This window comes from Triticum aestivum, chromosome 5A (assembly GCF_018294505.1).
Source record: "Triticum aestivum cultivar Chinese Spring chromosome 5A, IWGSC CS RefSeq v2.1, whole genome shotgun sequence".
NCBI classification, from domain to species: domain Eukaryota; kingdom Viridiplantae; phylum Streptophyta; class Magnoliopsida; order Poales; family Poaceae; genus Triticum; species Triticum aestivum.
In genome coordinates, this window is record NC_057806.1 from 399,963,006 (window position 1) to 399,980,538 (window position 17,533).

At 46.3% G+C, this 17,533-nt stretch overlaps 1 protein-coding gene across 1 annotated transcript; it reads left to right on the forward strand.

Moving 5' to 3' along the window:
* The first annotated feature begins 3,425 nt into the window (after positions 1–3,425).
* LOC123103615 (MND1-interacting protein 1) lies at positions 3,426–7,873 on the forward strand. The gene is made up of 2 exons (XM_044525259.1): positions 3,426–5,047; positions 7,084–7,873. The coding sequence occupies exons 1-2, from the start codon at positions 3,590–3,592 to the stop codon at positions 7,603–7,605; spliced, it is 1,980 nt and encodes a 659-aa protein (XP_044381194.1). The 5' UTR covers positions 3,426–3,589; the 3' UTR covers positions 7,606–7,873.
* Positions 7,874–17,533: the final 9,660 nt, after the last annotated feature.

A 17,533-nucleotide genomic window follows, 5' to 3' on the forward strand; every position in this document is an offset into this window, starting at 1 on the left:
ACTAACTCATTAGTTGCAAGGCTTAAGTGATGTGTATTACCGAGAGTGCCCAGAGATACCTCTTCGACAATCGAAGTGACAAATCCTAATCTCGAAATACGCCAACCCAACATGTACCTTCAGAGACACCTGTAGAGCACCTTTATAATCACCCAGTTATGTTGTGACGTTTGGTAGCACACAAAGTGTTCCTCCGGTAAATGGGAGTTGCATAATCTCATAGTCATAGGAACATGTATAAGTCATGAAGAAAGCAATAGCAACATACTAAACGATCGTGTGCTAAGCTAACGGAATGGGCCATGTCAATCACATCATTCTCCTAATGATGTGATCACGTTAATCAAATGACAACTCATGTCTATGGTTAGGAAACATAACCATCTTTGATCAACGAGCTAGTCAAGTAGAGGCATACTAGTGACATTCTGTTTGTCTATGTATTCACACATGTATTATGTTTCCGGTTAATACAATTCTAGCATGAATAATAAACATTTATCATGATATAAGGAAATAAATAATAACTTTATTATTGCCTCTAGGGCATATTTCCTTCAAGTACTACAAGAGTATTGTTCCATCCCTTCGGTATATTGCCGCCACGCAACACATGTAGCACCTCCCGTACCACATCATTGCCAACCAAGTGCCAGTAGTGCTTATAGAAGATGGCCGGCAGACCGCCCATCCCCGGCGCCTTAAGATCACCAATGTCATCTAAAGCAGATTTGACATCCTCAGGGGTGAACTCCGCACCCAGGAAGTCATCCATTTGCGGTGTGACCTTGGGAGAAATGTGATTTAGGATATTACTTGCATCAACACCTACCACGAGGGTAAAGAGAGAGGTAAAGTAGTTAGTAATAAGATTTTGTATGCCCTCTTCATCCTCCACTACCACTCCATCCTCCCTTTTTAGTTTCTGAATGGTATTTCACTTCTTTCTCTACGAGGCATAAGCTTGGAAGTAGCGTGTACGATCACCCTTGGTCAGCCAATTAACATGAGCTCACTGCCTCCAAACAAGGTCTTCATGTTCTTCTAGCCTCTCAATCCTAAAACTAATTGTTTGTTCCTTTCGAACTTGACTATCTGAGATTGGTTCCCTCCCGACTTTCTCCAGCTCCGCCTTTAATTTGTTATTCTCTTCCGCAGATCTCCAAGCACCTCTCTACTCCAAGTATTCAGAGCCTTAACAACATCACCCAACCTTCGCTAAACAGTAGGACCGGTTGCTCCATCCCAGGCCTCCTAGACTATTCCATCACAACCCTCCTCTAGCATCCAATTTGCGTCAAAGCATAGCAGGCATTCACCCCCAGCTGGGTGCTGCACATGAGGGCTCTCATCCCGCAATAGCATCACAGGGCGGTGATCAGAGTGGCGGGGGTCCCCATTCATTATTTTGTACGCTAGAAAATGAGCACATCACTCCAGAGTTGCAACAACACGATCTAAACACTCACGAATATAGCCCTGAACACGATAGTTTTTATCCCTCCATGTAAAAACATCTCCCTCAAAACCGAGGTCATGCAAATTACAATAATCAAGAGTAACACAAAAATTCTGCATTTATCCATGGGCTCGAGGGACACCTCCTTGCTTCTCATGGTTGAACATGATCTCGTTGAAATAACCCAAGCATACCCGCGGGAGTTGAATTTGGTGGTGCAGAGTATGCAACAACCACCATGTTTCCACTTCTTCTCCATCTGTGACTCCCCGTAGATGCCATTCAGACGTCATTTGTACCCATCCTCCCCCTCAACGATCGCATCAATATGCATCCTTCCCATCCATCTAACAGTGACATTTATTCCACGCCTCGTAAAGAGCGCCAAACCACTACTCATTCCGACATTATTCTTCACTTCCATGTGGTATAAACCTAATTTATCCCTAAACTTACTCATCCTCCCCCTATCAGGCTTTGTCTCTGACAAAAAAATGATGTCGGGGTCCTCCTCCTTCTGTAATTTCATAAGGCCTCGAACTGCCGGGTCATTCCCCAAGCCCCAGCTGTTCCATGCAATTAAGATGCAATTTTGGACATTGGTTTTCTACGTCTCCGGTAAAAAAAGAGATAAACAACTACAGACCGATTTTTAATGAAAAATATATAACATTATTTCCATCTAATTCAATCACGATATATTGTTGCGTGTTGCAAGTTAAAACTAGAGAATTTCGACTGCATGATTCACTATGTTACATATTAGGAATTCGGTACCTATTAGGAATGGAGTTAGTTCACAATGGAACTACTCACCAACCGATACCCTAGAAATCAGGGGTTCGCTAAGCACCGACCTTATCTTCTAGAACAATACAAAGTTTGTGACGGGTGGTGGAAAGTCCACTATGATGTTGCTAGGCATGTCATAGCGGAAATGCAATGTAAGAAAAGGACTAAACAAGTAAGATTTTAGAGGCAAAGACCATAATATTTAAGGTGGAAATAAAAGGTTTCTAGGAATCTAAATACATGGCGGTAGGTTTTTGATGCCACTCGCAAAGTCGCAAATATTGAAAGTCGATATATAGGACGGTAGCAACCTCCCAAAATCTTCAACAACTGAGTAGTCTAGCACCTCTTCAAGTCTTGAGACAAAGTTGTTCGCGTAGATTTCTCTCGTCTTATGGTTTCTCCGCCTCCATTATTGTGCATTCTATTCCATGGCTATCCAACTAATATGTTCTGAAAATGTGCTTTCATTTTGTCCTTATAACCAAAATTGACATAGACTTACAATCAGTGACAAGTAATATTTTTATTTTCAAAAAAGGTGTTTTTGGTTAGTATTAATTAATCATGAAGCCACACACGTATACCTCCAAAAGAATAATGAGGAGAATAACGACGCTTCACCTCCCGGGTACGTTACCGCCTTTGCCTTATATTCTTGGGTGGCAAGTAAGATCAATGACGTGTGGCGGTATGGTATAACTGAATTTTTACACGAAATAATTTCTGAATACGAAAAAAGAGCTTTGAGAGAAGGTGATGAAAAAGGACAAGTTAGAAGAAATACATTAGTGGCCACTTCCATTAGCCATTTACTTACCATTCATCTTATTTTCTTGAACGAAAATCAAAGACATTTAAGATCTTTGATAGGCTATGGTGCAAAGATGACAACTAATTGAATTCGATATGTAGTGAATACGATAAGGTTAAGATCGTCATCAACAGTAATGTCAATAAAAAAATGGAGACTATAACACATGAGATGATTGACAAGACAAATTTAGATCTGAGGAGCCGAGACAAGAAAGTCAGTGGTATTTTTTTTTTGAGCACAATGGTGAACATTGTATCAGGCCTCTCACACATGATTGTGCCAAAGCCCTAAAAACCCATAGATAACCCAACCAGGGCAGGGCCCCACGAAGCCCAGAAGCAAAGCCATTCCCCTTCGTTGTTTCCTCTTCCGTTACCACTCCACCCCAGACCCGGTCACCATTTAGGCACACCCATCGACGTGGTATCCGGCTATCCGCGCCGCCCATCCACCCTAACTCCGATCCCATCGCCGATCGCCTCCGCCCCACCCTAAAACCTCCGGCCGCCGTCGCCCCTCCGATGGCCGGCCAGCCCCGCGAACGCGGCTCCCGCGCCGCGCGCAAGGGCCGCCCCGTCCGCACGCCAGCGACCCTGCTCGCCCTTAACCCCACCCCCGATCCCGATCTGTCCGCGCAGGCCTCCGACGACGTCTCTCCGTGGGGCCGCTCAACGGCGGACGAGCTGGAGGACCGCCTCCTCAAGAGGCTGGAGGAGGCCTACGCGGCGGCGCTGGCCGGCCTCGCTGAGCTCGGCTACGCCGAGGACGCCGCGCTCCGGGCCGTCCTCCGCGCGGGCCACTGCTACGGCAAGCTTGACGACCCTGTCGATAACATCGTCGCCAACGCCCGCTCCTTCCTCAACGATCCAGACGCCCCCGGCGGAGCCGGCGGGTTCGCCGACCTCCGCCGCCTCGAGGAGTACTCCCTAGCGGGCCTCGTCTGCCTCCTTCAGAGCAGCCGCCCCACCATCTCCCGTGTCGAGGCCATGTGGTGCCTCCTCGCCAACGATCTCCGCCTCGAACAGGCCATCAACATGGGAGCTTCCTTCACCGATAAGTCGCCCCACTCCGGCTTCTCCACCGCCGAGAGTGAGGCGCCTTCCCCGGCCGCACCCGTCCCAGGGCAGCGTGGCTACTGCCACTTCCATGCGACCACGGCCACAGAGAACCACATGTTTGACCCTGAAACATTCATGCGTCTTGCGATGCGCGCCCACACTGACAGCACGCGCCCGCACACTGAGAGCACTGCCGGCGTGGTCTCCTGCGTCAAGAATACATGGTCACGGTCCGGCGGCAGCGCTGCTCCGGCCCCTGCTGCCCCAGATGGGCAGGGGCAGCCCAAGCAGTCCTTTGCTATGAAGGTGTCCACCGATGATCTCATTGAGTCTGTGGTGATGGAGCTTGAGTCGCTGGACATTGACAAGAAGGACCCTCCTGCGGAGAAGCCTGATCCCAAGAATGAGATGGTGCGTGACCTCATTAAACAGACACGGGAGATGGAGGAGCAGCTCAAGGAGCGCAAGGAGTGGGCCCAGAAGAAGGCGGTACAGGCTGCTCGTAAACTTGGCAATGATCTCACTGAGTTGCGCATGCTGCGGATGGAGCATGACGATAACCAGCGGCGGAAGAATGATAAGCAGTCACTGGAGGATGAGACAATGAAGCGCCTCACTCGTCTGGAGTATGAGCTGAAGAAGAAGAGTGGGCAGCTTGACCGGAGTAATGCTAGTGTGCAGAAACTGGAAATGGAGAATGCGGAAATACGTGCTGAGATGGAAGCTGCGAAGCTGAGTGCATCGGAGACTGAACGGCAATGCCAGATACTGCTAAAGAAAGAGAAGAAAGACAGCAAAAAGCTTGAGCTGTGGGAGCGGCAAAAGGCCAAGCTGCAGGAGGAGATTGCTGAATGCAAGGCAAAGATCGCACAGGCAGATAAGGAGCTGGCTGGGGTCAACAAGTCAATAAGAAATATGGAGGTGAGATTGATTTTGCACAGTATATCATGATTGTTGCTTTAGTGTCTATAAGCTTTATGTGCTTCTACTTTTTATTAGCTAGCAGTTACAAACAGGTCACAAGCACATCCTTCCTACTAGGAGAGGTGCTGGGTTTAGATCATTTGTAGCTGCATTGTAGCTAACCACTACGCTTCATGCTCAGCTGGTCATCTTATAAAGTAGTAATGATCCTGATGGGCTATGGTACCCTCTTATAGGAGTACAACTAGTGGTAAAAGCCTAATTTGATAAGAAGTACTCCCTCTGTCCCAAAATATAAGAGCGCTTTTGACACTACACTAGTGTAAAAAATGCTCTTATATTTTGGGACGGAGGGAATAAAATATTTAGGCATAATCACAAGATGGTCAGGCTTAATAGTGAACAAGCACAGAGTCAGTGATTATGTACTCGTCTGTTGGTGCTAGATGGTAGTTACTGGGGGACCCTGCCACTTGTTAATCGGCATCGGTGTAGCCATCATTCATCACTGTTCTTGTTAAAATTTTTGTGTCATGCAGCTACCAGCATCAGCGTTCATCTATAACTGTAAGCTATTGCTTAGTAACTGCAACTTTCTTGCTTTGCTGCGAGGGCCAGTATTGTTACATGCTTTACTAATGATTCGTCTTGCTTTTATCTTGTTAGTCAAAATCATAATGTCAAAACTCGTCATCCTGAAAAATAGTGTGAACAACACATAGAACAAGCCTATGCCCTGCCATTTTTTTTCTGCTTGTGGCGTGCTATGCATTTTGATCTTCTGCGCTGGCCTGGTTATACTATGTTCCAGATTGCCAGGTAACCATGAGAAATTGGGAATCATGTTAGATCGCCTCCCTCAGTTTCTGTTCTGAATATAATTACTTGTTTAAATTCGCAAATCAGTATATAATTATTTAATGTATATAACCTTTGGATTTGAAAAAGAATATAAAATAGAATTGTATGGTAGCTTTTTGGTAAATTCATTACCTGGACAAAAGAATACCTTTGTGGTGTGTTCTGTTAGAACATTGCACATGCTTTCTCAAATTCTCGCTGCTTTGGAACTTTAGCATTTGTTTTTTAACCACTGTTTTTGAGTCACGCGACTAGTCGACGAGTCGCACTGCCAGGGTTGATTCAAACCCCTCAACTAGTCGCGACTAGTCGTGATTAGTCAATTGGTCAGGCTTGACTCGTCACGAATCGCTACCCCAGAACGACTCATCGACTCGAAAACCATGTTTTTAACTCAGAGGTTATGGGCCTTATTTGTCAACTGTAAATTGTTGCTTCTTTCTACGTTATAGCCTTGGCTGCTTTGCTGGCCTTGCTGTTTGAATCTACTATATCTAAATAGTAGCCCCCACTACCTGATTTTCCTGCGTTCTCGTCCACACCATCATAAATTCTTTCAGCCGTTTGATTGATCACAGAAATAAAAATGTGCCACCATCTTTTATTTATTGTGATACTGCAGCGAGAATGTAGTTAATGCTAATTGCCTGTTAATGCCTTTCAGAACAAAATATTGATCGCACCAGTTATCCATTGTAATCTTAGGTTAGAAGTACAGTTGTTAAGTTTTCTTTCAAAGTGGCAGGTACTAAACAGGGTTATTTGATATCTGTAATTCTAATTTCTTTGTTTCCTTTCATGCTTCTTAACTTCATGTTAATTTGATCAGTTATCACAAACCTTCTTCCTCTATTTCCACTAGAGTTTATTATTGGTTTGTGCACATTACAGTATTGTTATTGCACCATTAACTAGTTTACGTGTCTCAGAAATCCCTATTGGGGATTTAAAACTGTTATTCTTGTTTCCTGGTTTATAATATAACTAGATCAGCGACAACTAATATGGATCGGAGGGAGTAATAAATTCATTATCTACACAAATGCTACATTGTACCATAACTTCATTTTTGAAACTGTTGATATCACACTTCTATGCTTTCAATGTGTCTCGCACATTTTGGGTATTTATTTGTCTGACAGATTGATTTGTAACATGTGTTTGGTATGTAGGTTAAAATAAGAGAAGACACAAAGGCCACTGAAGACAACTTGGCACTTGCAGAACAGGAACGTGGGAAGCGGGAATCTGCGAAAGCTGATGCTGATCGCCGACTTGAAGAAATTCGCCGGAAGACAGAAGTAGAGTCCCAGTGCTACAAAGATGACCTCCGGAGGCTCCAGGATCAGTTATCCCGTCTGCAGAAGTCCATGGGTGCAAATGCGCCGACAGTTCCATCAGCCTATCCTCCGGCTATGACTGACCGCAATACAGCGCGGGCACCCAAGCAGTCCAACCAGAAGGCACCGCCCACATCCAACAGGCAGCAGGAGCCTATCCAGAATACAGGCCGCCGCAGAGGCTGCATTATCTGCAAGAGGGAGGAGGCTTGCGTGATGCTGCTGCAGTGTGCTCACCAGGTGCTGTGTGTCGGCTGCAACAAGCAGCATGAGGAGAAAGGCGCCGTTCGCTGCCCCAGCTGCAACGCCAAGATCGAGGAGAGGATCAGGGTTTTCGGTGCCTCCTCCAACTGAGGCACCTGGTGATGCTGCTGCTGCAGACTTGGTTTCGCTTGGGGCAAAGAAAAACTGAACTCGTGGTCATCTTTGCCTTTTCTTTTTTTACCTTTGTGAAGAAAGAGTCAGCTCCGTCTCATAAGTTTTACCTGGTTCAGCTGTTCATGGATATATGCTGAATGCTGCAGTTCTGTCGGGGTATATGGGTACATGCCAAACCTTTTTTGGTCGAGAAGTTGAACAGGAACTGAGGAACCCTTGGGGATATGAGTCAATTGAACTTAAACTGGTGTGTCTGTTCTCTAGTTTATTGCTTGATTTTTGTAGATGTGCTTGATGTTCTTGCTGGCGGGGAAATTTTGGGCGAGATATCTCGCGCAGGCTGTACCCTGAGGAAATAGGTTTTGGTAGTGAGGAGCTTGGCCTCTCCTTGCCGTCGATGGTGACTGTAAAGCAGGTATTCTTGTTTTACGCACCTGCGCGCTTGCGTTTTGCCTGGCCATGGCCATGGGGGTGTCCTCCAGATGAAGGCTACATAAAGATCAATACAGATGGTAGCATTGCAGTGGACGCAAGAAGAGGAGGGGCGGGGGAGTGGCGAGAACTGGCTCCACTCTGCTGGTTGATTGGTGTAAACACTACCTAGGGATTACTACTGACCCTCTTATTTCTGAAGCTTTGGCTCTTCGCGATGGTATTATTTTTGCCAAGCTCCGGGGCTATGGAAAGATAATTATGCAGACTGATTGCCTTGATTCGAGAAGTTCAATGGCGCCTATCTTAGATGAAACTGGGGATCGTTTATTTCTTTTTGTGTTCAACAGCTGATACTGTTGCCCACCTTTATGCCAAACAAGCAAGCACACTGGAGGTCACAGATTTGCGGGATGAACTTTACGCCTACTTGTAACTTGCCCCCTAGCAGATGATGATGGGGCGGTTTCTGTTGAATAAAAATATCTGAATTCCCCCCAAAAGCAAGTGAGCCAACAAATGTTCGCAACGTGTCCGGTCGCGTTCACGGACAACGCCCGGTCACCTCTTAAATTTCACACATCACAACCACACTCACTTCCCTTATATTTTACACATCACAAGCACACCCATAATTTGAGGATTTCCATTTTCATACAAAGACATGCAACATCTATGATCACATAGAACACACTCCCTCCGTCCCACAATATAAGGCATTTATGCAAGCTATGTTAGCTTGCAAAAATGTCTTATATTATGGGATGGAGTGAGTAGTAGAAACTAGCAAACTATCACCTCAGATATTCAATTCGATGCCCAGGCTCATCTGCACTCGGTAAACAATAAATTTTAAAAAACTATTTTTTTCTTCAAAAAATCTGAAATTCTTTTAGGTGAAAGATGTTTCAATGCGTGTTGTTCGTGCAGAATTTCAGCTTGTTCGAACATCTGAGGGGCTCACGGCAAAATGACAAAATTGGTCAAAACACTACGGGACAGTAAACTTTCTTACAGCCCCAAAATCTATCTATTTTTTCTGAGAGCTACTGAAATGTCCAAACTCGACGAAATTTGACACATACTTCACGCACATAAGCATCTAGCATCACAAAAAAATAATCAAATATTTTGATTTTTTACCATTTTAAACAAAGTTACTGTTCACCTTGGGTGCACCGAGAGCCAAAACACCACGTTCACTACCACCTACACTACTCGTTATCAGATATGTCGATGACATTCGTGCTGGAGCCGCTGGCCTCGTCGTCCTCCTCGGATGCGAAGGCCTCCTCAAGCTCCATGTGTGACTCGTGGAGGAAGCGATGGTTTGCCTCGACCTTCGTCTTGGACCGGATGGAGTCGAGGATGGCCTGCTGTTCCGTCGCTTCCTTCGATTGGGCGAGCTCGAACTCCGCAAGCGCGTCCTCTATCCCCAATTCAGCCTACTTCGGCGTCCATGCCTCTTCCTCCTCGTCCGATGGCGGCTCCTCCTCCTCTTGCTTTAGCGCCACCGTCTCCGCCCCACCTCCTTCTGCTCCGACAACACCTTCTCGTGCTGGTGGCTCCACCTTCTCATGCTCTGACACCTCCTCGTTCGGACTATCCGGAGGGCGGCCGACCGCAATGTGTGTGATGCAACGTGTGGAGCGGGCCTCCTCGACGGCGTGCATCTCCGTCTGGATTTCCGCCCGACGATCCGGCGTCAGGAGCTTGTGGTAGGTGATCTTGCTGCGGACCAGGACGACGTCGGTGTTGGCAGACCCTAGATTCAAAGTGGAATAGAGAGAGAGTAGGGGGCAACGACAACGCAAACATGAGGGATGAGAATGGGACGGGTCTAGGGTTGCGTCGCCGTCTGACTTAAATAGCTAGACTTGTCCCTCAGGCGGGGCGCCGGAGCAGCGACATGAATGTGTCCTCAACTAGCTGGAGGAGGCGTCCATCAGACCGACGGGTTTCAGTGTGGGCCCATCCGTCAACCCTGACGTGGCGGACGCGTCCAGGAGTTTCAGTATATTCTACCTACATATGGATCAGGTATGGGAGACACCCGTCAACCCGAACATTTAGGATGCATTTGCCAGGTTGGATGGCAATTTTCTTTCAGACAATGACCGGGTAGGCTGACCGGACATTTGGGGGATATAGGCTCCGGTTGTAGATGCTCTTATGTATACGCATTTGAAACCACGAGAGTTCTTTACAATTAGTTTGGTGCGTTTCAAACAAGTGCTAGAAAGCATTGTTGTCTCAGTCGCACGGTGGGTGGTTTCTTCTGTTATGTTTTACCATGGCAGGTGGACTAGTTGCGAAGGTCTCATGATGTTGTGTGAGGTTTCATTCCTGCCTTTTTTTTCACCTGAAACGTGGGCATTTTGTGGCATTTCAGCAACGGTGAAACATTTGTACATACAGAAGCCAGGGGACCTAGCTTAGCTTCGAAGTCTTCGGAAGGCCTCGTAGGTGTTAGCTGCCTGGACACTAGGCTTACGTACTACCTTGTAGACAGTGTTGAGAAAGTCTTTGTGGTGTCAGAGTGTAAAAAACAACATCAATGTGCTAGGAACACACCAGACTATAAATTCGGTTCGTTTTAACTGAAATGGATTTGGCGTTTGTTTGTGTATTACGACTTGTGAACACGGAATAAATTATATTGTATGGTGTGATCAAAATTACTGTATAAAAATCGTACTACTGAAAGTATTGTATGTGTAGCATGTGTCTTAATGCGTCGCCGACATACATTTCGTCAAGACTTTCATGTGCGCCTCCTTGCTGCACCGATGGATGTTGTCGTGCCGTGTTGATGCCGTTTTAGTGGACACCTACCCGATGTTGCCCCATCACATCGATGGATATTTTGATGCACATGACAATCAGTTTGTCTAATTCACATTTAGATGTTTTTTAAGGATGCCACATCTAAGCTCCCACAAATATATATAATGCATCAACAAGAAACAAAAAAAACTAGAACAAAAAAAAGACCACAAGCAGAATGAACATCAGCTTAGATGTGAAATAATTATGTCACATCTAGACGTGTCCTAGACAGACCCCATGACAATTATCGGTGTCGTTGCAACGCACGTGTTAGTACAATATAATCACACGAAACTTTAGTTAACGATGATGGACAATCAGAACTACACCCGCTCGATACCTCCTCGAATCGCTCGGCCTGTGCTTGCACAACACAAAAGTAAATTCGGAATTCCTATCATGGTTCCGTCCACACGTTAGGACGTATTTAATCACCATGAAGAAAATGCGGCAGCGCGAGTTGCTGCCACCAGTTCCACCGAGGCCTTGGGATCCGCGTCCGCACAAACTCTAGCTTGAAGATGATGCATATGGTGGTGTCTCGTCTTGATGATAATGCTGGGTCTACCTCGATGTTCTTCAATGTCCATGTGTCGTGGGTGACGGCAATGCCCAGCCTCCCGCGCACCTCCGTCAGGTGGAGGTCGACCAGCTTGGCCGGCTTGGGGAGTGGCTTGATGAACGTGACGGACTCGTCCTCATGGTTGAGCGACATGACCTTCTCGGTGCCCTCCGTGACCATGTACGTCGAGCCGTCGACGCTCGTGAGCCCGACGGCGAGGCTGCAGCTCGTGCTCCTAGGCACGGCCACCGCCACATCGCGCCACGACTTCTCCCCTAGCGTGAACGTCTGCACCTTGTCGAACTCCCAGAGCCGGTCGAAGCTGCACGGGACATGGACGACGGCGTACGTACCTGCCGATCACCGGGTGGTACGCAAAGCTGTACGCCTCATGCGAGCTCTGGGCTTGACTCGTGAACAGGCCGTCGCACGGCAACGGCGGGATGGCCAGCACCGCTCCGGTGACCGGGTTGGCCAGAGCGATGGCGCCGCCGGGCTTGGTGTTGTCGCACAGGCAGAGCAGGCCGTTGCGCGTGCCGACCACCTCCATGCGCCCGCAGGGGTGGTCCTCGTCGCTTGTCCACAGCTCCCTGCGGCCCTGCTCCGCCACGCCGGCGACGTACGCGGCGCCCCTTGCGACCACGAGGGCCTTGGGGCGGCTCCGCATCTCGGCGGTCCGCCGGTCGACCAGGTCGCGCCAGAGGTGGGAGACGAGGCGGAACCGTCGCCGGGCGCTCGGTGGGAGCCGCAGCAGAATCTCCACCACGAGGTCGGCGGGGCCCTCGTCCATTGCAGGTTGCAGCTGCGACGGTGGCCTCGTCGTCGACGATGGGTGTCGCCAATGAGTCTTGCGTCTCCGCATGGTATTATCGCCGTATTTCAAGTAGTGAAAAGGGAAATGATTCCGGCGATTAAGACCGCATAATGAAGGCTCCCCATAATGAACGGTTACGTAGCGGTTACGCTTGACGGAGTACTAATCCCGGCTTGTGTTTAGTGTTTCCCAATTGCAAACATCGAGCACCTTGCTCGATTTAGAGAGAGCGTGGTGCTGGTGCAGCTGAGACGTACAGTAGTCATCTAAAGAGATTTTTTCACGGGAATGGCGTTTCGGCTCTCGGCCTCGCCGTTTTTTCGGATAACTCAAAATTCAAAAATTCGGTTTCAAGAAAATCATTTTTTATACAAGTAAACAAGGATGTGAGGCATATGTGTGTAAAATTTCAGGATGAAATACATTGAAATGCGACCAATACAAAAAAAATTCATGATATGTAAGGATGAATAGTATCAGTGCTAAAAAGTCCTAGATTTGTTTTTTTTTGCACAGACCTCATTTCAACGTATTTCATTCTGAAAATTTACACAGTTGTAAACCATGCTTTCATCTATCTTTGTATTTTTTAGATTTTTTTGAAATGTAAAAATATGATTTTTTTTATGAATTTTGAATTTTACATTTGAAGGCCTTCATGAAACTCGGCCTCCCCAAGCCTTGGCAGCGAAGCCAACGACGTCCCATGGTTTCGTATACCGAAAGTTTCACCATGGTTGGTACACTGCAAACCTATTTACACGATGTTGAAAAAACTGAATTGCTTTTGGAGGCCGAGTTTCATGGAGGCCTTCAAATGTAAAATTCAAAATTCATAAAAAACATATTTTTACATTTCAAAAAATTCTAAAAAATGCAGAGATAGATGAAAGCATGGTTTACAGTTGTGTAAATTTTCAGGATGAAATACGTTGAAATGAGGTGTGTGCAGAAAAAGACAAATCTAGGACTTTTTAACACTGATACTATTCATCCTCACATACCATGAATTTTTCTTTTTTATTAGTCGCATTTCAATGCATTTCATCCTGAAATTTTTCACAATGTAGTCAGGTCTCCAATGCCCTCCGTAGACACCTATTGATCAATACATCTCCAATTGTTCCTAGAACAACAACACAAACAAAATGGCATTCAAACTCATTGGGACCATAGAGTTAGAAACACCAATACATAGTACAAACTCTACATAAATATGTGCACATTGAAATGAAATAGAATTTCATGCACATCTCATCCAATTTGAGACTTGGTGGAGTTTCCCCTATATATTGGGTCAAGAAAAGAAAGAAATCATGCCAAAGAGACTACATGAAGTTAATATGCATGTTCAAGACTTTCAAGGACCGAAACCAAAAGACAAAGAAAAACCAAGTGAAAAAAAGATACCGAATGAATAAAACATCACTTGGAGGATATCCATAAAAGATATATCAAGGAATGAGATATCCATTGATACACTCAAAATAAAAGATATCAAACTCCCAAAAGAGAGGATGGTTCCAAACAAACCAAGCTCTCTACAAAGTTTCATGATGGCACAAAGTACCAAAACGAAAACGGCTTGCCTTCCACCAACACACACTTGATAAGGATCGCAAGATGAGTGTTTTATAGAAAATAGGATATCTTCCCCAAGACTGGTGCATTATAGAGAATTTGCATTTGAATACAGGATGCACAAGGTGGGATCACCACTTTCACTATATCTAGAAAACACTAGACAAGATCAAGAAATAAACAAGATGGAGAACACCAAGAACTCCGAGATCTAGATCCAAGGGGTTCCCCTCACATAGAAGAGAAAGTGATTGGTGGAAATGTGGATCTAGATCTCCTCTCTCTTTTCCCTAAAAAACTAGCAAGAATCCATGAAGGGATTGAGAGTTAGCAAGCTCGAAGAAGGTCAACAATGAAGGAAGAACACGAGCTCTGATACCAATTGAAAGATCGAGGATTTTTATCATTTGAATACAAAAAGCACAAGATGGGATTGTTGGAAATATGCCCTAGAGGCAATAATAAATTGATTATTATTATATTTCCTTGTTCATGATAATCGTTTATTATCCATGCTAGAATTGTATTGATAGGAAACTCAGATACATGTGTGGATACATAGACAACACCATGTCCCTAGTAAGCCTCTAGTTGACAAGCTCGTTGATCAATAGATGGTTACGATTTCCTGACCATGGACATTGGATGTCGTTGATAACGAGATCACATCATTAGGAGAATGATGTGATGGACAAGACCCAATCCTAAGCATAGCACTAGATCGTGTAGTTCGTATGCTAAAGCTTTTCTAATGTCAAGTATCATTTCCTTAGACCATGAGATTGTGCAACTCCCGGATACCGTAGGAGTGCTTTGGGTGTGCCAAACGTCACAACGTAACTGGGTGGCTATAAAGGTACACTACGGGTATCTCCGAAAGTGTCTGTTGGGTTGGCACGAATCGAGACTGGGATTTGTCACTCCGTGTGACGGAGAGGTATCTCTGGGCCCACTCGGTAGGACATCATCATAATGTGCACAATGTGATCAAGGAGTTGATCACGGGATGATGTGTTACGGAACGAGTAAAGAGACTTGCCGGTAACAAGATTGAACAAGGTATCGGGATACCGACGATCGAATCTCGGGCAAGTATCGTACCGATAGACAAAGGGAATTGTATACGGGATTGATTAAGTCCTTGACATCGTGGTTCATCCGATGAGATCATCGTGGAACATGTGGGAGCCAACATGGGTATCCAGATCCCGCTATTGGTTATTGACCGGAGAACGTCTCGGTCATGTCTGCATGTCTCCCGAACCCGTAGGGTCTACACACTTAAGGTTCGATGATGCTAGGGTTATAAAGGAAGTTTGTATGTGGTTACCGAATGTTGTTCGGAGTCCCGGATGAGATCCCGGACGTCACGAGGTAAAGATTTATGGGAAGTCCTGTTTTGGTCACCGGACAAGTTTCGGGGTCACCGGTATTGTACCGGGACCACCGGAAGGGTCCCGGGGGTCCACCGGGTGGGGCCACCTGCCCCGGGGGGCCACATGGGCTGTAAGGGGGTGCGCCTTGGCCTATATGGGCCAAGGGCACCAGCCCCAAGAGGCCCATGCGCCAAGGGATAAGGAAAGGAAGAGTCCTAAAGGGGGAAGGCACCTCCGAGGTGCCTTGGGGAGGAGGGACTCCTCCCTAGCCGCACCCTTCCTTGGAGGAAGGGCCAAGGCTGCGCCCCCCCTCTCCCTTGCCCCTATATATATGTGTGGGGGTGGGAGGGCAGCCATACCTTTGCCTTTGGTGCAGCCCTCCCCTCTCCCAAGTCCTTCTCCTCTCCCGTGGTGCTTGGCGAAGCCCTGCAGGATTGCCACGCTCCTCCACCACCACCACGCCGTTGTGCTGCTGCTGGATGGAGTCTTCCTCAACCTCTCCCTCTCTCCTTGCTGGATCAAGGCATGGGAGACGTCACCGGGCTGTACGTGTGTTGAACGCGGAGGTGCCGTGCGTTCGGCACTTGGTCATCGGTGATTTGGATCACGACGAGTACGACTCCATCAACCCCGTTCACTTGAACGCTTCCGCTTAGCGATCTACAAGGGTATGTAGATGCACTCTCCTTCCCCTCGTTGCTAGTTTCTCCATAGATAGATCTTGGTGACACGTAGGAAAATTTTGAATTTCTGCTACGTTCCCCAACAGTGGCATCATGAGCTAGGTCTATTGCGTAGATTCTATGCACGAGTAGAACACAAAGTAGTTGTGGGCGTTGATTTTGTTCAATATGCTTGCCGTTACTAGTCTTATCTTGATTCGGCGGCATCGTGGGATGAAGCGGCCCGGACCAACCTTACACGTACGCTTACGTGAGACCGGTTCCACCGACAAACATGCACTAGTTGCATAAGGTGGCTGGCGGGTGTCTGTCTCTCCCACTTTAGTCGGATCGGATTCGATGAACAGGGTCCTTATGAAGGGTAAATAGCAATTGGCATATCACGTTGTGGTCTTTGCGTAGGTAAGAAACGTTCTTGCTAGAAACCCATAGCAGCCACGTAAAACATGCAAACAACAATTAGAGGACGTCTAACTTGTTTTTGCAGGGTATGCTATGTGATGTGATATGGCCAAAGGATGTGATGAATGATATATGTGATGTATGAGATGATCATGTTCTTGTAATAGGAATCACGACTTGCATGTCGATGAGTATGACAACCGGCAGGAGCCATAGGAGTTGTCTTAATTTATTTATGACCTGCGTGTCAACATAAACGTCATGTAATTACTTTACTTTATTGCTAACCGTTAGCTGTAGTAGTAGAAGTAATAGTTGACGAGACAACTTCAAGAAGACACGATGATGGAGATCATGATGATGGAGATCATGGTGTCATGCCGGTGACGATGATGATCATGGAGCCCCGAAGATGGAGATCAAAAGGAGCAATATGATATTGGCCATATCATGTCACTATTTGATTGCATGTGATGTTTATCATGTTTATGCATCTTGTTTGCTTAGAACAACGGTAGTAAATAAGATGATCCCTCATTAAAATTTCAAGAAGGTGTTCCCCCTAACTGTGCACCGTTGCGACAGTTCGTTGTTTCAAAGCACCACGTGATGATCGGGTGTTTGATTCCAACGTTCACATACAACGGGTGTAAGACAGATTTACACATGCAAACACTTAGGTTGACTTGACGAGCCTAGCATGTGTACAGACATGGCCTCGGAACACAGAAGACCGAAAGGTCGAGCATGAGTCGTATGGTAGATACGATCAGCATGAAGATGTTCACCGATGTTGACTAGTCCGTCTCACGTGATGATCGGACACGGCCTAGTTGACTCGGATCATGTAATCACTTAGATGACTAGAGGGATGTCTATCTGAGTGGGAGTTCATAAGATGAACTAATTATCCTGAACATAGTCAAAAGGTCTTCGCAAATTATGTCGTAGCTCGCGCTTTAGTTCTACTGTTTAGTTATGTTCCTAGAGAAAATTAGTTGAAAGTTGATAGTAGCAATTATGCGGACTAGGTCCGTAAACTGAGGATTGTCCTCATTGCTTCATAGAAGGCTTATGTCCTTAATGCACCGCTCAGTGTGCTGAACCTCGAACGTCGTCTGTGGATGTTGCGAACATCTGACATACACGTTTTGATGACTACATGATAGTTCAGTGCGTAATGCTAAACGGTTTAGAGTTGAGGCACCGAAGACGTTTTGAAACG

Excerpts from the sequence above, each read along its gene's own strand:
- LOC123103615 (XM_044525259.1), top strand. The coding sequence starts at position 3,590 with ATGGCCGGCCAGCCCCGCGAACGCGGCTCCCGCGCCGCGCGCAAGGGC. Across the intron at positions 5,048-7,083 it reads AGTCAATAAGAAATATGGAG|GTTAAAATAAGAGAAGACAC; the intron begins GTGAGATTGATT and ends TTTGGTATGTAG.